The sequence below is a fragment of the Diplotaxodon limnothrissa genome, linkage group LG10 (assembly GCF_057381915.1).
Source record: "Diplotaxodon limnothrissa isolate DT_005_m linkage group LG10, D_limnothrissa_male_GT1.1, whole genome shotgun sequence".
NCBI classification, from domain to species: Eukaryota; Metazoa; Chordata; class Actinopteri; order Cichliformes; family Cichlidae; genus Diplotaxodon; species Diplotaxodon limnothrissa.
In genome coordinates this window covers 8,946,581-8,962,122 of record NC_140605.1, presented here as the reverse complement: position 1 = coordinate 8,962,122, position 15,542 = coordinate 8,946,581, and the positions used below count along the sequence as shown (strand labels likewise).

Genomic DNA, 15,542 nt, shown 5'->3' with positions numbered 1-15,542 from the left:
GTTTTTATCATCTAAAAAATATTGCCAAACTAAGATCCATTGTGTCACGTCCTAAACTGGAAATGATCATTCATGCTTTGGTTTCATCACGATTGGATTACTGCAATGCACTGTATACATGTCTTAGCAAAGCCCCCAAAGAACGCTTGCAAGTTCTTTAAAATGCTGCTCTTGATATAGCTATACTGGCTTTCGGTCTACATCAGAGTGAAATTTAAGATTCTTTCACTCACTGAGAGCTCTTCGTGGACAGGCACTAGGTTATATCAGAGGACTTCTGTACCCATAGGTCCCCGAGGTCCTGTGACCAGGGTCTGCTGATGATGCCCCATACTAAGCTGAAAACAAAAGGAGACAGAGCCTTCTGTTCAGTGGCCTTCAGACTCTGCAACTCTCTTCCTTTGGACTTGACTGTACAGTCTCTTTTAAAAGCCAGTTAAAAACATCTCTCTAAATCTGCTTTTATTCATTTATTTATTTATTTATTTTTACATTGTTGGCTCTTGTGAAGCACTTTGTGATTTTATATCCTGAAAGGTGCTATATAAATAAAGTTTTACTTACTTAACCCTTCTTGGCACTTATGGGTATGCCATGCTGGAGGAGCTACACTGCTTATGCAACCTGAATGGGCAGCTCATCCTATCAGCATTGACAAGGACATCAGCAAAAATCGCAAATAGAGAAAAATTACTCAGGAGAGAGCAATGATCTGTGGCCAACACCTCTACAACCATTCCTTTTTTTATCTTGTTGCATTTCTAGTGCTCCTGATGTTACTTTCATTTGCAACAGACATGGTTTATGCTTCCTTATACCTGAAATTTAACCGACCTTGTGTTGGATTGTGAGAATCAAGTGTTCCCTTCATTCTTTTAAGCAATATACACCACATTTTAAGGAAGCACCTGCAATCTCCAAACAAAAATTAAGTTTTTATATCTGGCTCTGCAGAATATGTGAAAGAGATATTTAATCTGGATGGCATTGCCTTGACATCCAGTATTTATGTGAGGAAACTTTCAACTAGGACCAGTACTCTAACTCAACACCGTCTTCTTTTATCATGCAATATTGTCAAAAGCTGTCTCTAAAAGTGCAATAAGTGCTAAAAAAAAGTAGTACCAACATTTACTGTCTTTTACTGGCCGATTGTCCTAGAAGCTGTTGTGAACTGTTGCAATATAATGTAATGACAGTAGGTTACGCTCTCAATGGATTTTAATTGTAACGATCGTGTGATGTAAAGTAACACTCCCCAACACAGATTTATAATTAATTCAAATAACAAAAATGCACCAAATCTGGTGGATCATAACAGCATTGCTGTTAAACACCAGCAAAAATCTCTGTGCCTTTAAAAAGTCTGGCTCATTCGCCAGGAACTGCACTCAAACATTTTTAAACAAACAAAGGCAACAACTCAGTTTGTTGGGGCCAACCCAAACGCTGCTACACCAGTGGACAGATGAGGCAAAACAGATGCAAATAATGTTAAAGGTTAAAAAGTTGAAGAAAAAAAACCCCAAAAAACCCCCAATGATTGTGATTTTACATGCAGTTAAGCGTGTGTTTATTAGCACATGTGTTATTTGACCAGTCACTGAAACCTGTGTTGTACTTTATCATTGAAAGGGAGTGAGAAAGTAAACATGGCGACAGACGGGCTGAAGTGAAAGCAGAAGAGTTCACTGAGTACAAGCTGCTCGGGAACTCGTGTCGGTTGTGCGGTTTGTGTCTGCCTTTGACATTACTTATTTCAGTATCCTGACCCACGCACAAGCTGCTCCCATCCACCAATTCTATCTACAAATAAGGTTCAAAAGCTCATTGCCTCTTTGTTTTAGTTGTTATTAACACACACAGGTACCATATATTTATTAGTAACTGTGGAGGGAAAAAAGGATTTGTTTGTAATAATTTCCAAAATTGTCACAGTTAAAATGTTAAGTTACGATCTGGAAAGACTGCAGGACAATATAGCCTCATTTCCACTTTGTGCAGCGATAGACAAACAATTCACCTTCCTCTTGGCATGTAGCCATGTGCACTCTGCCATTGTTCAGAGTCCAAAAGCCTGTCTGACACAGAGGGAAAGGTGGGACTCACTGAGCCACTGCCACTGCCACACACACACACACACACACACACACACACACACACACACACACACACACACACACACGTGTTTCCACATAGCTTACGTTTGAAATATTTAAATAAATGGTAACTGATAAGAAAGACCAAGAATTGGCCAGCCGTTTCTAAGAAATGGTCTTTGATGTGACAATATTTATTATTCTGTTACATAAAAAAAGCATTTATTGGCTGCCACAGTGAACAAACAAGGGAAAACAAGATGTTTCCTGTTCTGTAAATACATCAGTACATTATTTTTATTAGCCATTAGCACAGCTCAAGGGACAACAATGCTGGTCTACTGACCACAGGCCTGACACTCAGATAACAGATGCAGAACTGCTTGCTGATGTTCACTGGAAAAATGAGTCAGAGTGAGGTGCGCTGGATAACTCGTAGAGTTTACAACAGATTTTTATCTGTTATGTTTGTTACAAATGCTCAAACTCTAGTTAACATACAGGATACTTAGTTAACTTAATTTCAAAAGGTTTTCTTACCAACATGCTAATGTTGATTGTTAATGGCAACAGTTCCAACAGTTTTTTTGGAATAAAGATTACAAAACGCTCGATCTGCTCCCTTTTTTGTGAGATGTTGTTTAAAATTTACTGTAAATATGAAAAAACGGACAGGATTATTCCATCATTTTCCTCTTCTGGCCTGTCAAAGTCTGATTTGAAATGAAATTTGCACGAGAGTTGAATGGGGCAGATGGGTTATGTATAGGGTTGGGCGATTGGACGAATATATTGACTACAGCCTATCGTCAATTGTTTTTACAAGGGCGATTTATTTATGTATTTGCCCATGAGTAAGTTTGCTAATAATGATGGAGCTAATAGAAGCAGTAAACAGAAAAAAATAAATAAATAATAGTGCTGTTTTAACAGCACCATCTTTCATCTGCGAGTAGATACACCGTCCTCAGAGTGTGCCCAAATGCAGTGATTCATTTACTCAAACTCATAACAGAAAGAAAGAAAGGTAGTAGCCTATTTTCAGAAAAAAACATTCAGATGGTGGACACATACATGCTAATGCAAGTTAGTCATGTTTCAGTCCTTTGCTCGCACTATACGTCAGCGGCACACCGTTTTGGTTACATCCTTAAGTTTACCTCTTTCATTGGTTTAAAGCCAAAGAAATCCCAAATTGGCGACTTTATATATCCATGTTTGGACTTCTTCTGTGTTGTAAATCGGTCCGTGCATAATTACATTGCTCCACCCATCAAAAAGTCTGCGCATGCGTGAATATATCGCCCATTGTCGATTATTGGACAATGGACGATGGATTGTTGGTTGGCAAATTTTTAAATATCGCCCAACCATAGTTATATACATAAAAAAGTCCCTTCTCCCCAGCAATGCTCTCCATGTAGGTCTTAAAATAAATTTTGGGGAAACAAAATTCATTAGAGCCATGAAACAGATTTCGACCAAAACAGGCGCAGCTTGATGACATCATTAACATGCGGTATCGCGATAGAGCGGTATAGTCAAAAGCTCTATTGTTGGCCAAATTTATATAGTTTCTATCGTATATCATTTATATCGCCCACCCCTATGACTAACCTCATACTGTGGCTGGATTAGGGCTGTTCGATATAACGATATATATCGGATGACAATATAAAAACGTCTATCATTTCCTATTACGCTATCGTTTCTTTCGTGGTGTCGTAAACTAAACTGTTTACAGCAATATTTTTCATCGTTTTGACAGTCACTGTAGTGGCTATATTAATTTCTTAAAGCCTCTCTTTCTCTTATATTTAATATAACCACACTATGGACGGACAAGTGCCTGTTTTTACGTGTTGTCATTAGCAACAATGACAGTAAAACCATTGCCTGGCTCCGCTGTCCGCTTGTTTGTTTTCCACGTAAACCTTTCACAATAAAGCTCAAGATCCTGTTGAGATTTTTCAGAATAAACTGAATCAAATGAAAGAGTATGCAGAGAGTTTACGGATGAGAAGCAAAAAAAAAGAGCCGTCAGGTGCTAAAAAATAAACCTTAGACTCAAACTTTGAAAGAAAGTGGTGGCCGTTACAACTTATGTCTAAAAATGTATAGTTTCATGCATCAGTTAAAACACTCGAATCCAGGTAAAGGACGCCCAGCTGGAAAAACTAAACGCAAGTCGAGTTGCCTGAGATTCACAGAATTTACAGAAAATATTACATTTTTGTGATTTATATCGTTGTCAGGACGATAAATGTCTTATATCGGGATATGAGATTTTTGTCATATCGCACAGCCCTAGGCTGGATTATTTCAGTTGTTCTCCCCTACTGAAGTTTGGTCCATTTATAGTAATTTTCCACGCAATTGCATTTGTCAAAAAAACACATCGGGAACTTTTATCAAGTGGAAAAAAGTTAGCGTTCATTCTCCAGGTTCACTGTGTTATGCTTTGTTATGCTAACATAGCTGTGTCGCTAACGATCACTAGCACAGCAGTATATACCATATACCATGTTTTCATGGATGCCTGGATATTAAACTTAATTGTTACACCTGGTAAAGCAGCTACGCTGATCATTTTATTAAAGATGGAAGAATTTAGACAGTTTTTAACTCTCAGTGATGCCACAGTGTTCGTTTGACTTTGGAACCAGAAGCAGACGGAGTTTTGGGCCCACTCTCTTATGCTTTGTTATGCTAACATAGCTGTGTCGCTAGCGATCACTAGCACAGCATTATATACCAGCTAGTCCGACTTCAGTAACCCTACAAACATTACTGCCGTGTAGTTTTCTGTCTTCATTTATTTTGGAAGTGATAGCAAGGCTGTACGTTTTATTTTTGCCCAGAAATCTCTCAGAACATGGTATATCATGTTTAGGTAACTAGCGAAACTAGCGAGCTAACTTTCTGCTAACTTCTAACTCCGTTAAATTTAATAAATTCTGTTTTCATGGATGCCTGGATGTTAAACTTAATTGTAACACCTGGTAAAGCAGCAACACTGATCATTTTTATTAAAGATGAAAGAATTTACACAGTGTTCGTTTGACTTTGGGACCTGATGCGGACGAATTTTTGGACCCAGATTACTATGAGTCGTGAGGCTCCTGACTACGGTAGCCATAACGCTCAGACAATCCATCAAGTGGTGTGGCTTTGTAGCTTAGCAAAGTCCTACTAAAACATTTTTTGACAGATTTTTGAGCGCCGTGTACCACTTAAAATTGGTTCGAGGTCAATAAACACAGCCAGAATTCATAGATAAGGCACACCAGATTATAAGGCGCACTCCTGATTTTTGAGAAAATTAAAGGATTTTAAGTGCGCCTTATAGTGCGGAAAATACGGTACCCTTTTTAAACTTTGTCCAAATTGGAAGTCTCAATTATTAAACTTTCATGAGTAAGATAAAATGCTAATTTGCTTCACTATAACCTTCTATATTTAACTACAGATAATTACAAGAGTTTCTTTTAAAGAAAACTATTAAAAAAATATTTTAATTAAATGTTCACCAAGGTTCAGCATTTATTAGTCAGTCTAATAAAATGGACCCCGTAAAACTGTCGGATGTTCTGATACAAACTTTAAAACCTGAATAAATGTTTTGTTATTTGTGTCATGTATTGCTTCAAGATTCAATTCAATTCTTTTTCATGTAGATAGCGCCAACTCACACCAACTGTCGCCTCAAGGCGGTTAATATTTTAACGTAAAGACCCTGCAATAATGCAGAGAAGACCCCAATAATCAAGATGGCTCCCTCTGAGAAAGCACTTGGTGACAGTGGGAAGGAAAAACTCCCTTTTAACAGGAAGAAATGTCCAGCACAACCATACTTAGGGAGATACAGCCATCTGTTGGAACCAGTTATGTGTGAGTGAAGGAAGACAGGACAAAAGACACGTTGCGTCTTAGGCTCAATATGTCAAGACTATCTCAATACTATTTAGCTTTACATAAGCAAAGAATCTAGCACATATAAAAAACATTTATCACAATGTGCTTATATCACATCAAGTTCAGCTCAGGTCATCTAAGGACAGTCACATACGTTATGGAGGTCACACTAACCATGGAAATACGGGATGCTATTTGAGCTGTATCCATAACAATGACACAAATAAATGTACAAGGACACTTACCCTTTGCTTACGTGCATGGTTCCTCCTCTTAAAAAACAAAATCAGCTTCTTCCTCATGACTTGGTTTCTGAAAGTAAACAGTTGCCAAAAATCAGTCACTATTTTTAAAGTATTACCAAAACAAAAAAACAAAAACAAAAAAAACAACTTTAGTTTCAACAGAGCAAGAGTTGCCTTTAGCTGCTACCTTTAAGAATTACAAAATTCATTGATGCAATAAGCTCAAATTCTGTTCCAGCACACTACCAAACACTTTATTTGTGTAGCAAATACAAAATACTGATAAGTATTCTGTTTGCACATGATGGTGGGGAAAGAATAGCGAGTGCGCCGACCCTGAATGTGCAACCTGTGCAGCAGATTCACACAGAAGTGGGCCCTGTCCTGATAAAAGCAGAGCCAGATGGGCTGCTCTCAAGGTACACAGCGATAAGGGTTTTGTCCCAGACGACACGACCTTCAACCCAACGCAACCTGCTTTAAACACACCCAATGCAGGCACATACACACATTTTCTCACTTCCTTTCTTGCTCTCCTTGGTGTCAGTAGGCCAGTTCAATGAGGTGACTCAGCATTAAGATTAGACTGACTTATCAGCGGGTTTATCTCGCCATGGTCAATATTACAGCCACTGCTGTCCTCAGCTCAGAGGCTTCTTATACTGATACCGAGGCAAGCATCAGATCCTGTACTTAGGATATTTATTAAATCTATTTGTAAAAAAACAACAACAAAGAAACATGGACACTCACGTCTTGATGTTGTCATGGTACACCTTTGTGTCTGACGGCTGGTTATACAAAGGCTAAAAAACAAGAGGGGAAAAAAAAACCCAACAGACCAGCAACAGATGGTGGATTAATTATTAGCCAACAGACAAACTGTAACACTACTTCTTAAACAAAGCTTATGTAAGGTCAAAAATCTTAACCATTAAACTACTTACCAGCTCAACCTTGGGACCAAGGCCTTCTAATATTTTATGGGCTTCTTCAGCTTTTTTCTAGATCGGGGAAAGAAAAAAAAAAAAAGATTACAACAGGAGACTAAAAAAGAAACAGCAGGAACACACCATCTTCAGATATGGATGTTTATGTTGATTCTGAGACATTTTGCCAGCACAGCATTAAAAGGAAGGTTCAGTTAAAATAGAGGGGGCAAATGTTTTTCCTTTCTCAAGTGAAGTACTGAACTATGGCCACAACCATAATCTTAAGACTAAACTAAACAAAAATGTTTAACAGACACGTGTTTGATTATTTCAGATGTATTCAGTTGGCTTGACATATAATCTTCCTCCATTAATTAATTCAAAAAGCAAGAAATTGCAAAAGCCTGAAAAGCAATTCACAATACAAAAAAACGAAATAAATATAAGAGTGAGAACTCCCACTGAAGTGTAAATAATAGTGCAGTCAAGGCAGTATTCTTGGATCGCTGCAGTCTGTCAGCTTTTTCAAGATCATTAGGGACATACCAACTCTTCATTTTCACATTTCACAAACCCCCATCTGTAGACTGAGATAAACAACCACAGCTGCCAGACTAAATGCTATGTGCAAAGCCTGAGCAGCTTTACAGCCTAAAGGGTTAATGGTTGACTGAGAAGGGAAGGCGTGTCCCAGCACTCTCCTACCACAACACTGTCTGACACACATGAACTCCAGTGACCTCTGTAAACACATCCTCACTTGCTGCACTGTTGTTCAACTGAAATACACATAATGAGGCTTACCTCCGCCCTTGAATGAGATTAATATATTCTTAACTGATACAAAGAATCACATCTTCTGTTTGATAAACAGATTCGGCACTTAAAAGAAGCATCATTTCTAGTCCCATTAACTTCAAAACACAATGCTACAACCACAAAATATTCCATCTTCTTCTAACAGATGATGCATATAAACGGGGGTGAGGAGAGTCAGCAATAACAGGAACCGTTCAGATATCATCAGTTGGTTACCACAGCTTAGATACTACAGAAAGTGATTAGTGGGAGTGAAATTAAACTCCAAACCCATCAGCTAACAAAAAGAATTACTTAATTTGAGGGTGGAGACTGTCACGGGTTGGCTGGTGTCATTGGTGGTTTTAACACTTGCTCACAGCTTATTGTGGCACGATTTTAAACAGAAAAAGTAATGTTGTTCTCCCAGCTCTGCAGACACTGTTTGCAATTATTCAAGATAATAAACTAACAGAGACCAGAGAGCAAAGAACCAATGCTACTTGCAGGCGTGTCTTTGTGTTTGCATGAGACGACTAACCCTGTTTTCGTCGTAGATGATTTGGACTATGCTGCGGTGCTTGTGCTCCACCGGGGGAGGAGTCACTGGCTTTTCGGGCTCCACTGGCTTTGCTGCTTCCTCTTCAAGTTGTTGCTAAGAGACAACAAGAACACATGAATTTTTGACCTATGGCACACAAGATCAGAATAACAATGTGGAGTGGAGAGACTTATTTCATCTATGCATGACCATACAGAGCAGATTGTGAAAAAACACAGACCCATAAACAGTGTAGTGATCTGATCCCGGCATCTCATATATGAGGACCATGCAGGTATTGTCAAATTATTCCCTGCAGGCGTTTTTGTGTATAAGGCTGAAGGTTTCTGCCACTGGGGCTAGGGCTGTGCGATATCACCAAAATCTCATATCCCGATATAAAACATCTATCGTCCGATAACGATATAAATCACAAAAAATGTAATATTTTCTGTAAATTCTGTGAATCTCGGATAGGTGAAGTGTTTCCAGCTGGGCGTCTTGTACCTGGAGTCGAGTGTTTTAACCGATGCATGAAACTACACATTTTTAGGCATAGGTTGTAACGGCCGCCGTTTTTTTTGTGAGTATTTATTACACGACGTGCTGCGGGGAAAGCCTGTTCTAACATTTGAGTCTAAGGTTTATTTTTTAGCACCTGACAACTCTTTTTTTGCTTCTCATCCGTCAATACTCTGCATACTTTTTCACGTGATTCCGTTTATTTTGAAAATTCTCAATAGGATCTTGAGCTTTATTGTGAAAGGTTTATGTGGACTGGAAAATAAACAAGCGGATGGTGCGATGGTGTTACCGTCGTTGTTGCTAACGACAACCCATAAAAACAGGCGCTTGTCCGTCCGTAGTGTGGTTATATTAAATATAAGAGAAAGAGAGAACTTTAAGAAATTAATATAGCCACAACAGTGACCATCAAAACGATGAAAAAAAACATTGCCGTAAACAGTTTATTTTGCGACACCACGAAACAAACGATAGCGTAAAATGAAATGATAGACGTTTTTATACTGTCATCCGATATATACCGTTATATCGAACAGCCCTAACTGGGGCCATGTTAATAAACACAGACACACTAATCTGCTGAATGTTTGCTAGGTCAATGTTTACAAGCTAAAGGTTATGTAAACTACCAGGTTACAGGGACCAGATTAGGAGTTCCTGAAATACCTCAAATAAACATTAAATCCCTGAAAACCTTGGGAAAAGGCAGACTAGAAAAGGGAGAGGTATTCTCTTGCAGCCTTGATCAGCTAACATTTCTATCTAATTAAGTAGAATTCCAAAAGAGATAGCAGTTCGAAGACGACCAAGAAGCAAAAAACAAACAAAAAAACAACAACAATCTAATCTAAATAGGATGCTGAGCTGAAGAAAAAAAGTAAACCTAGGGATCTAGAAATGTCGTTTCTGAGAGTGCCTTCTAGGAAAAATACAAGAAAATGAAAGACACAAGTCTGTCAGCCTATAGATTTACAGCAGTGGCATCTTATAGCCCTGAGGAATGCTTTAATTTTCAAGGTCAAAGAGCAACTTGGAGCTCACCGAGAAGACAAGCAAGCCTCCAGGGCTTATCATCACCAAGTCAGTAGAGAACTGATATTTGACTTGATATTTAGCACCAGACATACTGAACAGGCTTTTCTCAAAGGGAAAGACTTCCGGTAGATTACTTTAACCCTGAGCTGAAAGTACAACACTTTTTACACTAAATGGATTTGCGGATTTCTGAGACCCTCCCATGAATATTTTTCTTAGTATTTATCCTCAGTGTCACTTTCAATAAAAAGTCAGTTTGAAGTTTAGCTGTGATACAGTTGCATAAAAGCAACAAAACATTTATATTTAAGCACTTCCTCAATGCTGTTCTAAAATTTGTATCATATCAGTCTCTCAGTTTATTTCTTAAAGAAAAAGAAAGAAAAACATTATCTGTGCCATGTTTTCTTACACAACACTCATTGTGTTTGAAATATGTTAAGAGAAAAAAGGCCAAGCTGGGTAACCAACCTGCTTTTTCTTCAACTTGAAAATCTGCTGCTCCACTTTAGCAATCTCTCGGTCTACACGGTCCATACTCTGGATCAGCTCTTCCTTGGACAGTTTAGAAGGAGAGGTGTCCTGCTCCTCCCCCATGTGTAGTGTAGGTCCTCCTGGGGAAGACTCCACTTTGACAGTGAACTGAGTCTCCTGGCAAAAAAACCAAAAAACTGTTAAATAAGTTTATACAAATTATTGGTAGGCAATCTGGCAATAATATGACAGAAGAGCTTAATTTACCAAGTATTTTATTTTTGAAAATTAATTCACCACTAACCAGCACAAACCTGTTTGGTTTCATGCTTCCCTATGCGCAGGCTCTGAGCCATTCAGCTACCTCTCCAGTCGTTCTCACCTCCTACAGACTGACTCTGACTGTCATTGTCTAGCAGCTAGAAAGAGCATTTCTTGTTCTACTCTGCCTTTCCAGTTCACAGATGATGTCCAGGGCAGAACAAGGACTACAACCTTCACTGGCAGTCCAAGACAGCAGAGTTCCTCTGATTGTAGGATGAGAGACTAAGCAAAAAGGCAGCTGAACAACATCAAGTACTGACAGTAGAGAAACATGAGCCGGTGCATGGCTTACTGGCTAACCTGACAGTATCAGCAAATATGCACTGCTCAGGTCCAAAGGCCTATAAATTACATCCTCTGAGGATACAAATCAAATCAACACCTTACCAAAACAGCCCCATCCAGCAATAAAACCTTCATAAAACATCATGACTGCATTAGTGTTAAGTGTTTGAGAATCCATGAGTGTCTACTCAGACTCAAGTTTTTTTTTATTGTCTACAAGAACCTATTGTTAAGTTCAAGACTTTAGCAACTGCAAAATAAAGGGCCTATGGCTGATGTTTTAAAATTTGGCCATTATCCATAGTGGAGAGCCTTATTTTGTACAGTGATTGTGCTTTAGTCCTCATTTATATTCACTTTTGTTCCAACAAAATAAAGAAATCTTAATTATGGGAAAGAACTGACCTCATTTTTTGTCTTTCTGATGTTCATAACAATAACTTTTATGAATACTGAAGACTGACATTAGTAAATGTTAGTCCAATCTTAAGCTTAATTATTTCTGCCTGATAAACTGGTTCAAATACAGGACCTACAAAATAAAAAATATGATGCCCACCTTCTTGACCTCCACAGTGGCTCTTAGGCTGTCCTGTACACTATGGGGCACAGGCAGAACAATACCCCCTGCAGTGGAAGGGGTGCGGGTGATATGAGCCTCAGCAACAGTCTCCAGGCGAGGGCGTTTAGCCTCCAAGACCTCATGCTCAGGTTGGGCTGAGACAGAGTGAAACTGCTGTTCGTAACCATGGCGCCTCTCTGGAGGCCTGACAAAGAAAAGTAAACAAGAAATTTACAGATTTATCAGAAACTGCAACTAGCTGTCAAAATTAATTGGAGGATGCAAGTAAGGCTGGGCCATATTATACCGTTCACGGTAATACCGGTACAATGTTAGGCAACGATAAGTAAATGAAATAGCGTGATAGAATATGAGTAAAACGCGCATGCGCACATGGCCGAAAAAGCATGGCGGCAACGGAGAATGAGAAGAGAGAAAGCGGATCGTTCAGTGAAACGGATGAACCAGAATTGGTTTGTAAAAATGGTGCTACTTCAGTGATGTGGAACTGGTTTGGTGTTTGTCCGTCAGATACCCACCAAAGCACATTTTTTTGTAGAACATGCACGTGGGCCGTCATTATTGCCGTATTTAGACTAAGGTACTCGTAAATCTGGGAGTAATCTGTGTCCTAAACTCAGTCAATTTCAGGTCCCAAAGTCAAACGAACACTGCAGCATCACTGAGAGTTAAAAACTGTCTAAATTCTTTCACCTTTAATAAAATGATCAGCGTTGCTGCTTTACCAGGTGTAACTATGAAGTTTAACATCCGGCATCCATGAAAACAGAATTTATTACATTTAACGGAGTTAGAAGTTAACAGGACGTTAGTGGAAGTTAGCTCGCTAGCTTTGTTAGTTACCTAAGCATGATGTAGCATGTTCTGACTGAGAGATTTCTGAAAAAATTCAAACGTACAACATGGGAATAAAGCAGCTGTGATAGAATACAGCATTAATGAATCAATGGTACAGAAATGGAGGAAGCAAGAATAGTTTGAGTTATCTGACTGCTTTGTTTCACTTAATGTGTCTTATAATCCCATGCACCTTATGGTCCGAAAAATACGTATTTGACTTTTTTATTTGGCACACTGCAGTTTAATGTTGCAAAGCACCTCTGTTTAACTTCAGTGGATATTATACATGGTTATGCTCAGGATATGTCAGCCCATTTCTACTGGAAATGCCTTTTGGTTAAATTTTCAGCAAGGAATTTGCTTTTGCAATGTTAAATTTTTATATAGCTTTAATGCACATAAAAAAAACAGCTGCTTGTTTAAGTGAAAATACATGGATGGGGGGGGTTTTGCGCTAGTAAAGTTGTGGAGTTGTATTTTGTCTCGCATCAATTATATTGTCAGTTATATTGTTATCGCAAATTTTAAATATATATCATGATAAATAGTTTTGGCCATATCGCCCTGCTCTAGATGCAAGAAGGGAAAACCTCTCTAGAACAAAACCTAAAATGAAATAAGAAAGCACCTAATAAAGCCTAATAAGCAGCTTGGTATTTGAATATTACGCTCCTACCTTTCAGCTCCAGGGTGGAATTCGGACAGTAAAGACGGTCTTCTGCGACCCTGTGGATCCTGCATGTGATTCCGGTAGTCTGGGACGGTGAAATCCTAAAGGCAAGAGGAACACTTAGCAAATTAATTCTCAAATCTCAATCTCATTCAAATTCTTGACAGTGTGAAGCAGGGAAAATGGAAATCAATACACAAAAACAAACATCACCTCACATACCATAACAAACTATAAGCACCTCACAGATGCAGCAACCGGATCATCCTTAGAAAGTAGTGTCTACAAAAGCGACACATTTCTCTGCTACAGATACATCTTACTTTGAATCAGTAAAGCTGCCTCCACTGCCTGCTTCACTCACACTTTTACACATGAACTATAACCTGAAGCACAATGCTTTTTCTTTTTTTTACCCCTTAGCAGCTCATGTAAGCACCATCACTGGCTGTACAATGCGCTGCCAAAAGCTTTGAGGGGCACAAAAATCATGTAACTGTGATGTCCCCAGTTAGAGTCTAGCCATGGACCTGTGCTGCATCTCACCTCATGCATACATACGCACATAAACACATGTCTGCAACCCCACCCATCCCATTTCCTGTAAACTCTGTTCTACTTAATCTAATAAAGGCAACTCAATGGGCATTTCTGCCACTCAGCTGCAACTCTGAGTAGACAATCACGATGCCAGCAATCAGAGATTAAAATCATAAATAATTAAGCTAATTAGCTTTGCTTATTTTGTTAGCTTACATAATTTTATTTGTTGGTTTATTTAACAGTGACATTGCAGATATATAGAAAAAGAAAAACAGCTATAAATGCAGCACAGTTATCCAAGAGGCCATTTTCATCTGTGATCTCACCTTATTAAAACAACAAAGTTCCCAAATTAATCAGCAGGGATAGGCCAATGTTGTATTCTGTCCTTACTCTGACCTCTGCCCGGGGGGTGGGAGGGGGGGCAGAGATTGCAGACATGGTTAAGCTTACCAGGAATATACAAAAAATATATATATCCTAGTACTAGAGAATAAGGGCTGGCCTGAAGTGAGGCCCAGTTCCACTCGTTTTTCAAACGTGTCATTAGTCAGTTCACAATGGAATTACTGAAACCAGCAGCACTACTCCTCCTCTGGCAAACTAAAAGGAATGTTGTTGATGGCAAGAACATTGATTAAAATGTCTGTAATAGTCAGGGGCTTTTATCCAAAACCGTATGGGGTAAAGAACACAGAAATGTTATCAGCACAGTGTGACTGCCAAACAAACCTGAACAAGCAAATGCAGTTACAGGAAACATTTCTAAATTCCCATTTTGTCCCAGATTTAAGCAAACAATGTGAATGCTCAGAAATGTCCCATCGAGAGTTTTCTGTGAAAGTATGCTTCTAAGAAACGTGTCACTGAAAATGTCCAAACACCATCCAACATTCTCAAATGAATGCGCAAAAGGACGATGCTCTAGAGTTAAATACTGCTACGGGAATTACCACCACACATGGTTTTTCACTACTGAGACTACAAGCAAACTTAATCAGCATCGATGCATTTCTAATTGGTTTAAATAAACAATGTAACACTAATAAATTAAAAAATGGGTTTGGTCTTGGGTTTTGTTTTGTTTTTTTAAATCACTTCAATCTTCAGTTGTAGTTGAAAATGAAGCAATAAAGCTCCTTAAAATCTTAAAAGCCACAAACAACATGACAGTGAGCTTGGTAAAAACTCAACTTTGGACTCGTTTTCCATGCAAAGATGGAATCTGGCTGTAAATTAGTCCTAGCGTGTGCATTACCTTTTCAAATCAACTGGTTCAAAAGCAAGCCCAAAGCCTCAATTAACAACATCTTTAACGTTCTGCTGTCATTGGCCAATCTTTTATTCACACATAAAATATAAACAAAAACAAAAACTTCTTGGTAAGGAGTGAGGTTCCAATTCAGTATGAAGAGATATCTACTCATACTGCACCCTAAGCCACAATTAACAGAAAGAGGAACAGATTGATTTCATTTGGAATACTAGCTAAAGCTAGACTACTAATCAAATTTTAGATTCTATCCCATTTTTGACATCCAACAATTACAAAAACCAAATGGTGTGTATTTATGCTACAGGACTGATTAATCTATTGCATTTATTTTCACTTCAAAGCTCTCACTTTTTTCCTTAAACCAAAAACCAAGTGCACCACTAAAAGATAGCTTTTAGCCAAGTAGAGGAAGAAAACAAATCACAAAGTTTTAGGTAGTTTCCAGCAGGGAGAGGCA

General features: G+C 38.6%; 1 protein-coding gene across 6 annotated transcripts in view; it reads right to left on the bottom strand.

Annotated features, from left to right (window-relative positions):
• ncor1 (nuclear receptor corepressor 1) overlaps positions 1-15,542 on the bottom strand; it is a 62,123-nt gene that overhangs the window by 42,060 nt on the left and 4,521 nt on the right. For all 6 annotated transcript variants that reach the window (XM_085364335.1, XM_085364338.1, XM_085364337.1 and 3 more), the window contains exons 3-9: positions 13,273-13,367; positions 11,733-11,940; positions 10,562-10,741; positions 8,531-8,644; positions 7,207-7,263; positions 7,013-7,065; positions 6,260-6,326 (exon numbers count right to left, since the gene is read on the bottom strand). In XM_085364335.1, the coding sequence (XP_085220461.1) occupies positions 6,260-6,326; positions 7,013-7,065; positions 7,207-7,263; positions 8,531-8,644; positions 10,562-10,741; positions 11,733-11,940; positions 13,273-13,367 (774 nt within the window). The remainder of the gene's footprint in view (positions 1-6,259; positions 6,327-7,012; positions 7,066-7,206; positions 7,264-8,530; positions 8,645-10,561; positions 10,742-11,732; positions 11,941-13,272; positions 13,368-15,542) is intronic.